Source organism: Tyto alba, unplaced genomic scaffold (assembly GCF_018691265.1).
Source record: "Tyto alba isolate M040663 unplaced genomic scaffold, T.alba_DEE_v4.0 Super-Scaffold_3, whole genome shotgun sequence".
Classification (NCBI taxonomy): domain Eukaryota; kingdom Metazoa; phylum Chordata; class Aves; order Strigiformes; family Tytonidae; genus Tyto; species Tyto alba.
The window spans coordinates 3,259,177-3,273,522 of NW_024881304.1; the positions used below are offsets into that span (position 1 = coordinate 3,259,177).

At 43.6% G+C, this 14,346-nt stretch overlaps 1 protein-coding gene across 3 annotated transcripts in view; it reads right to left on the reverse strand.

Annotated features, from left to right (window-relative positions):
* Window positions 1–961: 961 nt before the first annotated feature.
* Window positions 962–14,346, reverse strand: part of POC1A (POC1 centriolar protein A) — a 68,718-nt gene continuing 55,333 nt past the window's right edge. For all 3 annotated transcript variants that reach the window (XM_042799692.1, XM_042799690.1, XM_042799691.1), the window contains exon 11: window positions 962–1,260. In XM_042799692.1, the coding sequence (XP_042655626.1) occupies window positions 1,162–1,260 (99 nt within the window). In that variant the 3' untranslated portion in view covers window positions 962–1,161. The remainder of the gene's footprint in view (window positions 1,261–14,346) is intronic.

Consider the following 14,346-nt stretch of genomic DNA (forward strand, 5'->3'; position numbering starts at 1 on the left):
CAGCAGCAGGAGGGACCACCAAGGGCAGGGCCTGAGCAGCCTCCTGGTTTGATGAGGTCAGACAGATAGCAGTGAGGAGGGTTTCATTAACCCTGAGGTGCTCAAGTTCCTGCAGCTCATTTCTCCAGGAATGTGGGTAATAGTTTATTGCAAGAAAGGAGACCTCCAGTGGGTGTTAGCAGAAGAGGTGTTGGAGAACAGGATCTCCCAGAAGTCCGAATTCTTGTGCAGCTACATATTGAACACCTGCTAAAGCCCTGAAAAAGTCAGGAGTGATGAGGGGAGCTGGGTGAGAGCACAGGTGTGAGTGATGAGCCATTCAACTGTGAAAACATCTGCAAAATGACCAAAAATTAAAGGCAGTCTGATGTGAGAAGAGGGAAGTTCCATGATGGAGCAAACATTCTGCAATTTAGTTGTCTTTCCTCTCCCTCTACTCTGTCTTTAATTTAATAAGCAGACAAAGGCAAAGCAAAGTTGTTTTGGAATCCACCCTGCACCTGACCTGCCAGGGTCTCTCTTCCAGCCTCAAGCAATTGTTTTTCACACATTGCACAAGGGAGCAGGTTAAATCCCACCAGTGAATTTAACTACCTCTGCACAAAATACCACCCAGGGTCTGAACTGCTCTGTCAGATGAGCCAGGCACCACCCGGCACTCAGGTGAGACAGACCCTTCTCCAGGTGCTGGTTGAACCTCACCTGCTCACAGTGGTCCGAGAACGGAGGTGAACTTCCACTGCCAGAAACATCCTGGGAACCCTTTGCTGTCACCTGCAGCCAGCACACACCTCAGCAACAAGCCTAATACAGCCTGTGCCAGACATCTGGCAACTCCAAGATGCTTAAACATTTTAAAACTAACTCAGCAGCACCAAAGGCAGGAGAGATGCAACCTTCCTAGTCAGTACTCAGACCACACGCTGACTGCTGTATTTCTGGAAAACACGGGAGATCACAGTTGTTATCCACGCTTATGAATAAAATATTCCTTTTATTTTAGTGAAGTAACAAAGCTTATTTACAGATACAATAACTGTACATTCCAATTGAAAAATAGATTGCGCTCAAAATCATTAAAGCAAGTCACACGCAGTCTGTCAGGAACACAAACAACCTCAAACCTCCCAACGCCTTCGGCTCCTGTCTTCCCTCAGGAAATCAGCTCGTTTTGTTCTGAATGATTTTCTGCTGATTCTCAAGACATTCCTTCAGCTTGTCTTCAGTGAGCGTCAGCCTCTGCTCCAGGATGGAAACTGTCTGCAAAACAAAACAAAAGCTGCTGTTGAGCTGCTCAGAAAGACAAGCTACGTACCGTACTCTCAGTGGGCAATAAAATGCTAAATTAACAGGAGTATTTTTAGGTATTTCAGGGCTACAACTCCAGTATCAGCATTTTAGCAGGGCAGAGCCCCACTCAACTTCAGAGAGGGGCAACAGAGGCTGGCATGCATGAGCTCTCTTGCAGACACCACCGAGCACCCATTTCGGCACTCGGTGCTTTCAAACTGGGCTCTGCATTTCCTTTCATGGACAGGTTCTGTCCTTCCACGTTCACGAGCCACCAGACAGGCACCAGACACTCTTCTGCTAACAACAGACAGAGGTTTTGAACGGTTTTTCCCAGCTTTAACTTTGATTTGGTCTCTCTGCTTCTGACTCTTTCCTTCCTTACCTGAATGCTGCCAGTTTGCTGCAATTAAAACATGTAAAACTTGCTGGACAAGCACGACGACAAGCGAGAAAACCCTCCCAGCATAAGACAGTGCAACAGGCAGTGGAGGGGAACTGAAACCCAAACTGGCAATATCTACCTCAACATAATGCCTAAATATTTTTGTGTAATCCAGTTACCCCACAAAGGATTGTTATATATTTCTCTTTGAGCCGAAGTCATCATGTACAGGATGCACAGGAAGAACATTTTGACCACGTGGCAATAAAAGCTTCTGCTGAAAACCTTTTATTGATCACTCCGAGGTAATCAAGGGACCTAGCTATGCAGAACCGCTTTCAGCTTCCAAAGACACCAGAACAGCTGATAATCGGTGGTGATGATTTAATGCTTTAATATCCATAAACTTATCAGCAACAATCAATAGCTTCACATTTTGAGCATTTTTACTGCATCAATAACATCCTCTGTTAAAAACAAAGGATGTTCACAGAACCTTGGACTTTAATAAAGTAATTCAAATAAACTTGGACAACCGCTGTTTGTATAGAAGTTATACATAGAAAGCCTTTTAATAGCGCATTTCGTAAGCACATCTCTAAGTGCCTGACAAAAGAAAGCAGGTCTCATTATCCCCACTTTACAGCTGGGGAAACGAAAGCACAAAGAGAGGAAATAGCTTGGCTAAGGCCACTTGAGACGAGGAAAAGTCTCCCGTAAAATGATTTGGGGAATGAGACAAATGGTGGGGTGGGGGAGGGGGGAGAGAGAAAACAGACGTTGTAAAAACAATACGAAGCTCTGTGGCAAAGGTATCTTGCAAGATCGCATATCAGCAAAGTCAGAAAGGGCTGTGCATCATAGCATTTACTATAATGCACCCTTTTTTTCTTCCCCAAACATCGTTCAAAGCCTATTTCTAGTGAACCTGTACCTCTGACCTGTGGCAAGGCAGAAGAGCTAACTCCGGCTGCCTAATGCAGCACTGCTGCAACTGTAGAAAGCTTCACCTGAAAGAAAAAGCCCTGCATTGCTTGAATATTTCCACGGGCTACAGCACTAGCTTCATTTTTTAATTCCTCTGTTGCCACCCCTTTGAGACACAAGAACTGCAGTTCATAGAGAACCAGAAGAAAAGTTGCAGAGCCAGCAGGTAACATCCCAGGCACCCCGAGCCAGCAGGAGCCCTCCTGTCTACTCGAAGGAGAAAGGATTTCATCTTTTTCACATCCAGCCACGCTATTGCCTAGTGGCTGTCTTACAGAGGTCAGGAGTAAAGCTACTCAGGGCAGAACACAGCAGGCTGAATGTCTACCAGGGGTTTACAGCAAAGACCTTATCCTGCAAGCAACCAGACAGAGAATGAAAAGCAGTAGGGATCCTGGCTTTTCCATTTAAAAAAGAAGAACTAGTAATTCAAGATTCAGTTAAAAAAAGGAAGGGTGAAACATTGCATCAAATTTCCTTTAGAAAGATAATCAACTGAATTAATGTCCTGGTCACACTGCCCTGCTAGCAGCAAAGCCCCAGATTACTTGCTGTTCCTATATCCCATGATTTACTGCCACCACAGTCCTGCAGACCCAAGTTAAGTGCTGTTACACGCGGCACCGTGAGACTAAGCACAAGTACAACAGACTTCAGAAAGTGTTGAATTTGTGAAAGAGCTGTAAGGAAAATGTTTATTGGAATGGAAATTGCATGTAAGTATAAGCAGAAAGCTTGTAGCGAGTATTTTTTGGAAACTAAAAGTGGAAAAGTAGCAGTCAGAAATGAAATCCAGGAAGTCCAAACTAGGAACTGATGACTACAGTCCATTTAGACTTGACTATATGATACCCAAAACACACAGGGCATCTGACATTGTAGGAAGGTAAGGGAAAGCACAAATACTGCCCAGCTGCTAATACTGCTATATTGTAACTTACACATAAAAGAAAAGCTCCTTTATTAGCAGCTGACAGAGTTTTACAGTATTTCCATGTTTCTATTCATAAAGCAAGTCCTTGTTGGTAGGCAAATTAAACTGCACACGTTCAACTCCTGCATGTTTTTGCTATTGCTTTTCAGAAGATAATGAAACAACAATTAAGCCAAGGAGGAAAATGCTGTTAGCCAGATTCAGTGAGGATTCACTGGAACCAGGTTCACACTCAAGCCATTTCTCTGTGGCAAGATCTGAGCCTCCTGTTGTGTCAGGAGCACAGTACATGTCTCCATTACACACCAGGGAGTAAATGCTGGGTAGTTTATTAAAAGTCCTGGCTCCGATTGGCAGAAGGATAACACCTTAGGCTTAAATGAGAAGAAAGATCAACCTATTTATTTTTTTAGGAAATTAAGAAATATTTCTGACATTACAGGAATATACCAAGCATCACCAGAACAGAATATAGAATTTTTCACACAAAAGAAAACTTACTTAAATTACTTCTATTGACACTTCCTGAGACATTTGTCTTCATTCATCTTCGCAGACTTAGCCTAGCAAAAACCTGCTCTTCTCTTTGGAAACATTAATGAGAATAAAAAACCCAAAGTTGTATCCTATTTATTTTTTCAATTCTGGGGAATACTCAGCTCCATTCTGCCCCAGGACACCTAAAATGAAGCACCCAGTAGTCACACTTGCTTACACAATGACAAGCCCCCCTGTGCTATTCCTCCATGATATTTTTACTCCCTCAATCCAAATAATAGTGATTTGTGATGCTGTTCCAAGATGGTTCCATCAGTATATTTTCCTTAGCCCATGTTAAACATTCCTCGGGCTGATTAAGTAGCAGAGACAGTTTAAGAATGGCTAGCCTCAGGGCTGAGGCTTTTGCAGTGGCCCTGGAGGGATAATCAGTCCTGCCTCTAGAGGACTACAGATAAGAGGAACCAGGTGCTAATTGAATGCCAACAGCAACCAGTTCTACAACTGCCGAAGGAAACCTGAAAGCAGAGTCCAGAGCAAGCAAGCAAGAGGCCATCAGCAACCCTCTGGAGCAGTGGTAGGAGTCCTGGCCAGGAGAGATTGATCCACCTAGACAGATGGCTGCTCATTAACTAAAGCAGTACTTAACCTGGAGCTGGGGGCAAAGACTGCAAGAGCAGGGGAACGGTGGAATAACCTTTGGCTCAGCTAAGGGATGGCTGCTCTGCAAGCAGAATGCTGCAGTTCCTTCCCTGCAAGCAGCACATGGATTTTCAGTATGCCACTCACGCTGACATTGATTGAGTTAGCACACATAATAGCACAGGGGACATAACACTGCTCCGGCTGATCACCGGTAATTGTGGGATGCCCAAGAAAATCCATGTGTTGATATATGAGTTACGCAGATCAGCCTACAAGGGGTATGATCCTGCACACCGACTGCAAAGTAGATGTGCAGGCAAAGTATTACACTTGCACTTCTATTCCTGTCGCCATTTCGTAACATAAAATCTTTCTGTTGATCTCAAAGGAGGTAGAAGTGGTTTCCTACATTTACTTAAATAAAAAGATTCTTAAAAGTTTGCTCCTTAAAAACTAAGAGTTTCTAAGCATATGCTAAAAAATATTTTGCAGGGCACTAACATATCAAATAGCCCAAGAAAAAACATTATTTCTACCTCCTCAGATTTTTCTTTCCTGTCTGACATGTTAATTTATGAAGACAGCATTTTTTTTTTCAATTTATCAGAAAAGCACCTGCAAAAGAACATGCAACAAAAAGTTTATAAATTTCTGTGCATTCAGTTTCCCCACTCCACTGTGCTGGTACAAAGACAGACTTAGGCACGCCTTTAAGCAAACTAAATCTTAGGGAAGACTACAGACTGTCCATGGATTTGCAGAACGAGACTTGTGAAGCTTGACGTGGAGTTGCAGGCTTAAGAGCTCTGCTCTCGGTAACGATCAAGGCCAGCGCTCCTTTGTTTTCAGAGCTAGATGCCCTGCTATAACTCCTTGTAATTTCAGAGCCAGTTTCAGCCCCAGACCTATCCAAGTACAGCAAGTAAACTGAATCATAAAAATGCTGCGTTAGCATCCAAGGGTCCCTCCTTGACAAGCACTAATGAGTGGGTTCAGAAGTACCTATGCACCTCCAGGGTGCAAATTTGTGATACCTGGACACAGCCTGCTGCACAGCATTGAGAACTGTTGACACTGTACTGGAAAGTAAAAAGTCTTGCAAGAAAGGAGTACAGTTGCACCAGTCAGAATGAGTAATAGCAACAAGAAGAGGCCCCAGTTATTGCATGCAGATCACTAAAATGGGACCTCCAACACCTGCTAAACACAGTCTTGAGCACATACGCAATCCTATGCAGAGACAGGAATTAGCAAATATCCAGGTACATTAAGCTTGGGAGCCCTTTCTCTAAACTAATGCAATGAGTGAAATAAATTACCACAGGAAAGCTTTGCACCAGTGTCCTTTCCACTAACAATAGTTTAAAATACCAAACTTCAACTGCAAAATTAAGAGGCTTACAGAACCTGTGCAGGAAAACCCACTCTGAGGTTCAAGCATGAACCTGTCTGGCGAGAAGCAGCCTTTCCTCCTATAGTACTAAGTTCTGCCCCGACTTGCTGTCAGCCTCCCTTCGATCTCAGCAACTTCATCTACTGAAACTCAAAGCAGACCCCTGCTACGCTTAAAGAAAGCATCCTTATGTGCAAGTTGCATCTTAACACAGTTTTGAGATGGGACCCGAAACAGCTACTAACCTTCAGTATGCTCTGAAGCACTTTCAGCAAAGGCTGGCAGTTTAGACTAACTGAGGAAGTAAGCCTCATATCTGACAGTATAACAAGGCATTAAGCCTTCACAGTTATTAACACTTTATGTAACAAACAAATGCATGCAAGGCTCTTTGCATGCCGGGACTAGCCTTACTCTAGTGGTCAAGGCCTTAATCTCGGAGATCAAATACACAATTAAGGTGATTTTTTGTTTGTTTTGTTTTTTTAACATGAAATGATTTCTAAAGAAATGATAGCTCCTCATCTGCTCAGACTAAAACAAGATCTGCTACCCAGAGACATTTTAAATAAGTTCTGTAGCTCCTCACCATCTCAGCTGCTTTGAACGCAAACTCTAAAGTGAATTCTCACAAAGCCCATTTGCATCAAATACTTCACATGAGGCTGATTTACAGATAGTGTATTGATTATTTCAGAATGAAGAAAATTCTAGTATCATCCACTTTGCCAGACCAAGCAGCATGGTCAGTACCACTACCACAGTGACCAAAGGGACCCTGAAGGACAGAAAATGACGTCCTTTGTATTAAATCAATCCTAGCCCCAAAGAAGATGAGCCACGAGCTCTGCCAGTTTCTTCTGCACAGCGTGGGGACACAAGGCACACACGCCATCTGTAACTGAGCCTTTCCATTTACAGCCCTCTTACTAAAAATGTTTCATCACACACTGCCGTTGCTTCAGTCTTGACAGCTGATCAGCCAAAGCTAAACTGACTGCGCTTGCATCGTATCCTGCAAGTTTCTGGAAGGGAATAGCTGCAAGCTTCCACACAGTTATGGGCAGCTGCTTTGGTGCAGAAATCCTAGACCTCTGGGGCTAGACCAGCACAACAGAAGGATTCAGGAGACTTCAGGTTTCACCACACGGTATGAAAACACAGCAAGTTATGATGAGCTACAACAAAATACCCAAGCATGTAGCATGACAGCAACTGCACAATATAGAAATTAGAGGCCCAAATCAGTAGAGGTCTCCCCCAACCACGAAGACTTCAGATATCCTCCCCCAGCCACTCAATCTACCTCTGAAAGGATGCAAATCACTCAGTTAAATTATCCCAGCTGCTGATATCCAATGGCTGAATAATAACTTCTATTAACCCTCAAAGTCTGTTTGTGAAAACAAATTGCGGGAGGTGTTTAGTATTCCTCCCCACTGAAGGCTAATGGAAGGTGAAGGTCCGGTGGACCTTCAGGGAGATGACTGGCACTTTTGAGAAGCCAGACTTTAGACAGTGTCCTGCTAATATAGCACTATCCCTAGGAGAGCATTTAATTAAGGCAGTCTTGGAAGGAAGAAAAATGTATTTGTATTAAGACTTAAGAGTTTATAGCAAGCATATTTTGGAAGTCAATTTCAGAAAAAAAGTAGCTCTGATAACATTATACAGAGGACTGGTAACAACCAGGGTACTTCCTTTGTTTTGAGTGAGAGATCAAAGCTACCGCACCTCCAAGAGATGTCTTTGAATTATGAGAAATAGCGGCAATGTTCTTTAAATTAAGATGGCTACAGGCCACCTGACTAGGTAGACCAAGTGAATGAGGCCCTCTATAGACAGACAGGAGCAGCCTCTTGTTCACATGCCCTGGTCCTCATGGATTGCTTATGCACTGCTGTATTGACAATACAGCAGTGCATAAGCAATCCATGAGGTTACTGAAATGCGTTGGTGATAACTTCCTTCTCCAAGTGCTAGAGGAGGCAAGGAGGAGAGGTGCTGTGCTGGACCTTGATCTCATTAACAAGGAGGGGTTGGTAGGGAGTGTGAAGCTCCAGGGCAGCCTTAGCTGCAGGGACAATGAAATGGTGGAGTTAAAGATCTTTAAGTAAGCAAGGAAGACGTACAGTAAGCTTGCTGCCCTGGACTTCAGGGGAGCAGACTTCGGCCGTTTCAGGGATCTGCTTGGCAGAGCAACACGAGATAAAGCCCTGGAGGCAAGAGGGGCCCGTGAAAGCTGGTTAATATTCAAGGACCACCTCCTCCAAGCTCAGGAGTGATGCATCCTGACAAAGAGAAAGTCTGCCAAGAGGCCTACGTGGATTAACAGGGAGCTCCTAGACAAGCTCAAACACAAAAAAGCCTACAGAGAGTAGAAGCAAGGACAGGTAGACTGGGAGGAATACAGAGGAACTGTCTGAGCAGTCAGGGATCAGATTAGGAAGGCCAAAGCCCTGGTAGAATTAGATCTGGCCAGGGACTTCAAGGGCAACACAAAAAAACTTTCACAGTTATGTCAGTGATAAAAAGAAGACTAGTGAAAATGTGGGTCCTCTCCGGAATGAAAAGAGAGGCTTGGCTACCTGGGATATAGAGAAAGCTGAGGTATTCAATGACTTTTTTGCTTCATTCTTTACCAGCAAGGGCTCTAGTCACACCGCCCAAGATGCAGAAGGCAAAGGCAGGGACTGGGAGAATGAAGAACCACCCACTGTAGGAGAATATCAGGTTTGAGACCATCTAAGGAACCTGAAGGTACACAAGTCCATGAGACCTGATGAGATGCACCCACGGGTCCTGAGGGAACTGGCAGAGGAAGTTGCTCTGCCACTACCCACTATATTTGAGAAGTCGTGGCAGTCTGGTGAAGTTCCCACTGAGTAGAAAAGTGGAAACATAACCCCCCCATTTTTGAAAAGGGAAATAAAGACGACCTGAATAACTACAGACCAGTCAGTCCCACCTCTGTGCATGGCAAGCTCATGGAGCAGATCCTCCTGGAAAATAGGCTAGAGCACATTGAAAATAAGGAGGTGATGTGACAGCCAACACAGCTTCACCAGGGGAAAATTGTGCCTGACTAATTTGGTGGCCTTCTACAACAGGGTTACAGCGCTGGTGACCAAGGAAAGAGCAGCTGACATCATCTACCTGGACTTGTACAAAGCTTTTGACACCGTCTCACACAAAAGCCTTGTCTCTAAATTGGAGAGACATGGATTTGATGGATGGACCACCCAGTGAATAAGGAACTGGTTGGGTGGTCACACTCAAAGTGCTGCAGTCAGCAGCTTGACATCCAAGTGGAGAGCAGTGACAAGTGCTGTTCCTCAGGGGTTGGTATGGAGACCAGTGCTGTTTAACATCTTTGCTGGCAACATGGACAGTGGGATCGAGTGCACCCTCAGCAAGTTCACAAACATCACCAAGCTGTGTGGTGCAGTGACACGCTGGATGCCATCCAGAGGGACCTGGACAGACCAGAGAGGTGGGCCTGGGCAAACCTCGTGACGTGCAACGAGGCCAAGTGCACGGTCCTGCACATGGGTCGGGGCAATCCCAAACACAAATCCTGGATGGGCGAGGAGTGGATGGAGAGTTGCCCTGTGGAAAAGGACTTGGAGGGTATTGGTTGATGAAAAAATGACCATGAGCCAATGTGCATTTGCAGCCCAGAAAGCCAACCGTGTCCTGGGCTGCATCAAGAACAGTGTGGCCAGCATGTCGAGGGAGGGGATGCTCCTCCCCTACTCCGCTCTTGTGAGACCCCACCTGCAGTGCTGTGTCCAGCTGTGGGGCCCCCAACATCAGGAGGACACAGACCTGCTCAAGGACATCCAGAGACCACAAAGATGATCAGAGGCTGGAGCACCTCCCTTATGAGGACAGGCTGAGAGTTGGGGTGTTCAGCTTAGACGAAAGAAGGCTCTGGGGAGACCTTATAGCAGCTACAGGAAAGATGGGGAGATTCTCTTTATCAGGGGGTTTAGGGATAGGACAAGGGGTAACAGTTTTAAAGTGAAAGAGGGGAGATTTAGACTAGACAGAAGGAAGAAATTCTTCACTGTGAGGGTGGTGAGGCGCTGACCCAGGGTGCCCAGAGCAGCTGTGGCTGCCCCCTCCCTGGAAGGGTTCCAGGCCAGGTTGGACGGGGCTGGGAGCAACCTGGTCTAGTAGACCACAGGGCAGGGGGGGTGGGAACTAGGCAGGCTTTAAGGTCCCTTCCAACCCCAACCATTCCACAATTCTATAGTTTAAAAACAATGCTCAGCTGGCATTTCACAGATTTTTTCAGTGGGAAACTTAGTAGTGTTTTGGATTTCAAACCATTTCTTTTAGAATAAAAACTGCTCCTGTTTTTTCTCCTATGTGTTGGGTCTGGCTGTAGCCAGTGGGTGTTCAGGTCTTGAGAGCAACACCGAAACCAAAACATTGGCACAAGGCAGAGGTAGCAGCACTTATAACCCTCCCTTCCCCTTCCTCCCCCCCAAATCTTTTTTCTTGACTTGTAACTACTTCAAGTTATAAAGGCATTTATAACAGTTAGTTAATCTACATTCAGAATTTCTCAGAGGAGTGGGGCCACATTCATTCCTCACCAACACAGGCTTTGGAGACATCTCAAAAAAACGAGTAACAAACTTTATTTTAGCTGTTTTCATTATAAGCATTAGACACAGAAACATCTTCAGTTTTAATTTAAAAGCAAATAACTTGTGTCCAAGTCTTTTTTTAATGTTAGAATTTAATTTAAAAAATTCTTCTCCTCCCTTTCTGTAATCTTTTCTGGAGTGAAATAATCCTTTAATCTCACGTGAGCTAGATTGTCCTTCAATTCAGACTTGGATTATTTTACAAGTCTTCTCCCTTTCATTGTGTTGTTTTCTCCCCGTTTCAATGCAAAATTATTCTGGGGAAGTATATAAAGCCGTTTCCTGTGGGTAGATTATTGCAACTATTTATGAATTTTTATGCTAGCCTGATTCTGAACTCTCTGGAGCAGACATCTTCCTGCCCACATAAAACCAGCAGCTTTTGCCTCAGTGCCCATTGCCCACCAGCGCTACAGATTAACAGTGAGCATGGCAGCTGCTGATGTTTGGAGTGAGGGCAAGAGTATACAAACTCTTTGAAGATGATCATTGCAAATGTACTGCAGCCAAGTTGGTTACTCACAGATGATGATCTTTCAGAAGTGCAGTTCAGCTGCAAGTGCAGAAAATGCATTTAAACGAAGAAAACTCTCAAGTTTCTGCTCCATTTTGGTTCAGCCAACATGCACCTTTCTGTTCCAGGAAGTTATCAAAAAAAGGAGTCACCTTATTTTCCCCTTAAATTTTAATATTCAGCCCACCTCTTCATATAGGTACTGAGATACTGAGATCCAGACTTTGATAAAAAAATCAAACCATAAACGTTTTGCATTTTCCTCCTTTTCACATCTCTGAAGTGCCAGTAAAGTACTGGTTTTTTAAACGCTGAGACACTGACAAGATACTAAACTGCAAGAAAGGCTGAAGAAAAGCATCTATATCATACATTACTCTTCTCTTCCTCATTCCTTTGTCATATTTGAATTGCCTGCTTTCCTACAAAGGGGCACCAGCGTATCTAAGTAACCCAAAACTACTGGAAACAACTGGCTTATGTGTGGGTCTCAACTTTACTCCATCCTTCAAAGCAGCATAATTATTAAGCATGTGATACTCTTCTGAAAAAGGCAGTCAAACATTAACTTCTTTAGTTGCTTGTGAAGTATGGCCAGACACAAACCATATTTATTAAAAAAAAAAAAATTAAGACCCTGTCAGGTCACATTAAGCCACTTTCCTACAAGTAAAGTAAAATATGCCCTGACAGAGTTCTGGTGAGGGAGAAGAAGGTATCAATGAATCAAAGACCAGCTAAAAGTTGCCAAAACCTTGAAGAATAAAATCAGCACAAAGGTAAACAACATAAAAATGCTGCTTTGTAAATCTGAGGGGGTCATTTGTACTCGCTATAGTGGTTACTGCTAGATGTGGCATACAACAGCCACTGGTTTCTTCTGATCCATCTTTTTCTAAGAGCCACCGAAGGGCCCAACTGAAGGAGCAAGTCTGCTCAAGCAGATCCTCCTGCAAGTGGCACACCACCTCTACACCCTCAGCGCTTCTACTTGCAATTGGTGTCTGGCAGGAAGAGACCTCTTCATGGAATAAAACCAATCCTGCTGTCTCTACTTCACCTGGAAATCTACTGTCAACAGAGGGAAGGTACTGGTAATTGGTGAGCGGCAGACAATGCAGTTTCAACTCTGCAGATCGGAACAAAGCTGTGCACTGGCAAGAGATGACAGCCTGCAGCTGATATCTTACTACTACCTCTTTCAGCAGAAATTGAAAGTAGTTTCTCTCCTTTCCACTTTTACATGATACTAGGTTTAGCATGATGAACCTTGAAATGATAGCTATGGAAAATATATTAGGAAAAGAATTTAAGTTTATAGTTGTATAATTTCCCCAAGTAGTTTATCACTACTTAAATTTCCCCCACCGGTACGTTACATCATGTTAACACTATGTTGGAAACTATGACAAGAATGAAGAGCACAGGAACTAAATATACCACAGCAGAAGTATACCCAAGCTCCTGTAGAGCTAACAAATTGTAAATGCCTGAAAAACCTCATTGATGGTTATATCAATAGAGGGTTTCTGGAAATATCACCAGAACTCTATCCTTTCCCTTAAACTGTATGGCCCTGCTTATGCCATCAGTGTTCTCCCTCAAACAAGCAACAGGAATTATGAACCAATGATTTATAACAGAGCACCAGAAGCATCCTCAGCCCTTCTTCAAGGGAAAAACATTAACACCTGTTATGTGTTATTTACAAAAGCTTTTTGTTCCATTTTTGAAGAAGTAGTGGTGTCCTCCTTTCATGAAAAGGAGTCAGCTGGCCCAAAGCTGCCATATAAAAAACACACAACATTGGTTTGAATCTGCTACATGAAGGGAGCAGCACCCAGCTGTGCTCTGGCAGAAATGGCTAGGAAAGAACCAACCCAGCACCAGCAGCCACTCGGGTCTTTGCTAGCAATCAGCAGGCCATGGCTCCTCCTGGCCAACATCTAATTGCACAAAAGAGGGGTAACAGTGGCTCTACCAGTGCTGAATTCCCTTCTCTGTTACAGCCCATCAGCACTACGAAATAACAAAATTTAGCTGTGCAAGCAGATGCCTCCAGAGTTACCTTCTGCAGTTCTGTCTTGCTACCTGCCTGCATCCCTCCTCCTCAGAGCCTCCTCCCTTACTCTAGGAGTGAGTAAGGCTTCCAAGGCTCATTTGCTTAAGTTTGTTTGGTGTTGGTTTGTTTCACTGCTAAGTATCAAAATTTTGGCATGAAGAATTATGAAACCATTTCAACAGCGTCAGGAACATCTACTTGTACAAATTCATTAAAATGGTGTTAATATGAAACACAACATAGAAAGATTACAAGCAGTGGAAAATTAAGTACTTCAAGGATGCCAAAAAAGCTACCAAAAGGTAAAAGGTTGCTGAATGAAGAGTTACTCAAGGCAGCATTTTGGGGAGGGGTTTTTTTGTTTGTTTTGGGTTGGTTTTGTTGGTTGATTTTTTTTTTTTCACTATTTCAGGCCTACTTCCAATTTTATCCTATAACCTACTAATTTATTCCTCCCCCATTGATCTCAATTTCTCTTTTTTCTAGGTTTAAGACATTTGGAATTTTATATGGTTACACAATATTTTCAAAAGAGATGTTTGCATGGCTTATATCTAGTTTAAATCCTACACATACTGTTTACTGTGATATTTGCCTCCTCTAAACACCTATGAAGTTGAAAAGGAGCCATCACACATCCATCATCAGAACTGTGGATCTGATTTATGCAATGAAAGATAGTGATCACATTCCAAACTTACTAGTGAGATATAAAACCAGTAATAAAATATTTTGTGTATACTCTGGGTTGCATTTTACTCACAAGCATGAAGGCCTAGTGTCATACAAGATTCCCCCCCACCCCCTCCACTGTTCAGCATTTGAGAGATAACAGGAAAAGTGCTTTCTTATACTTCTGCCAAATGAACTTAAATATCTTTTGGTTTTCACCCTATGCTATTTTAGACTGTCTGTAGTCCTGGAGTGCTTTTTCAATCCCTAAATCAGCCCTACTTCAATCCCCTGATGGGCCCTCCAAC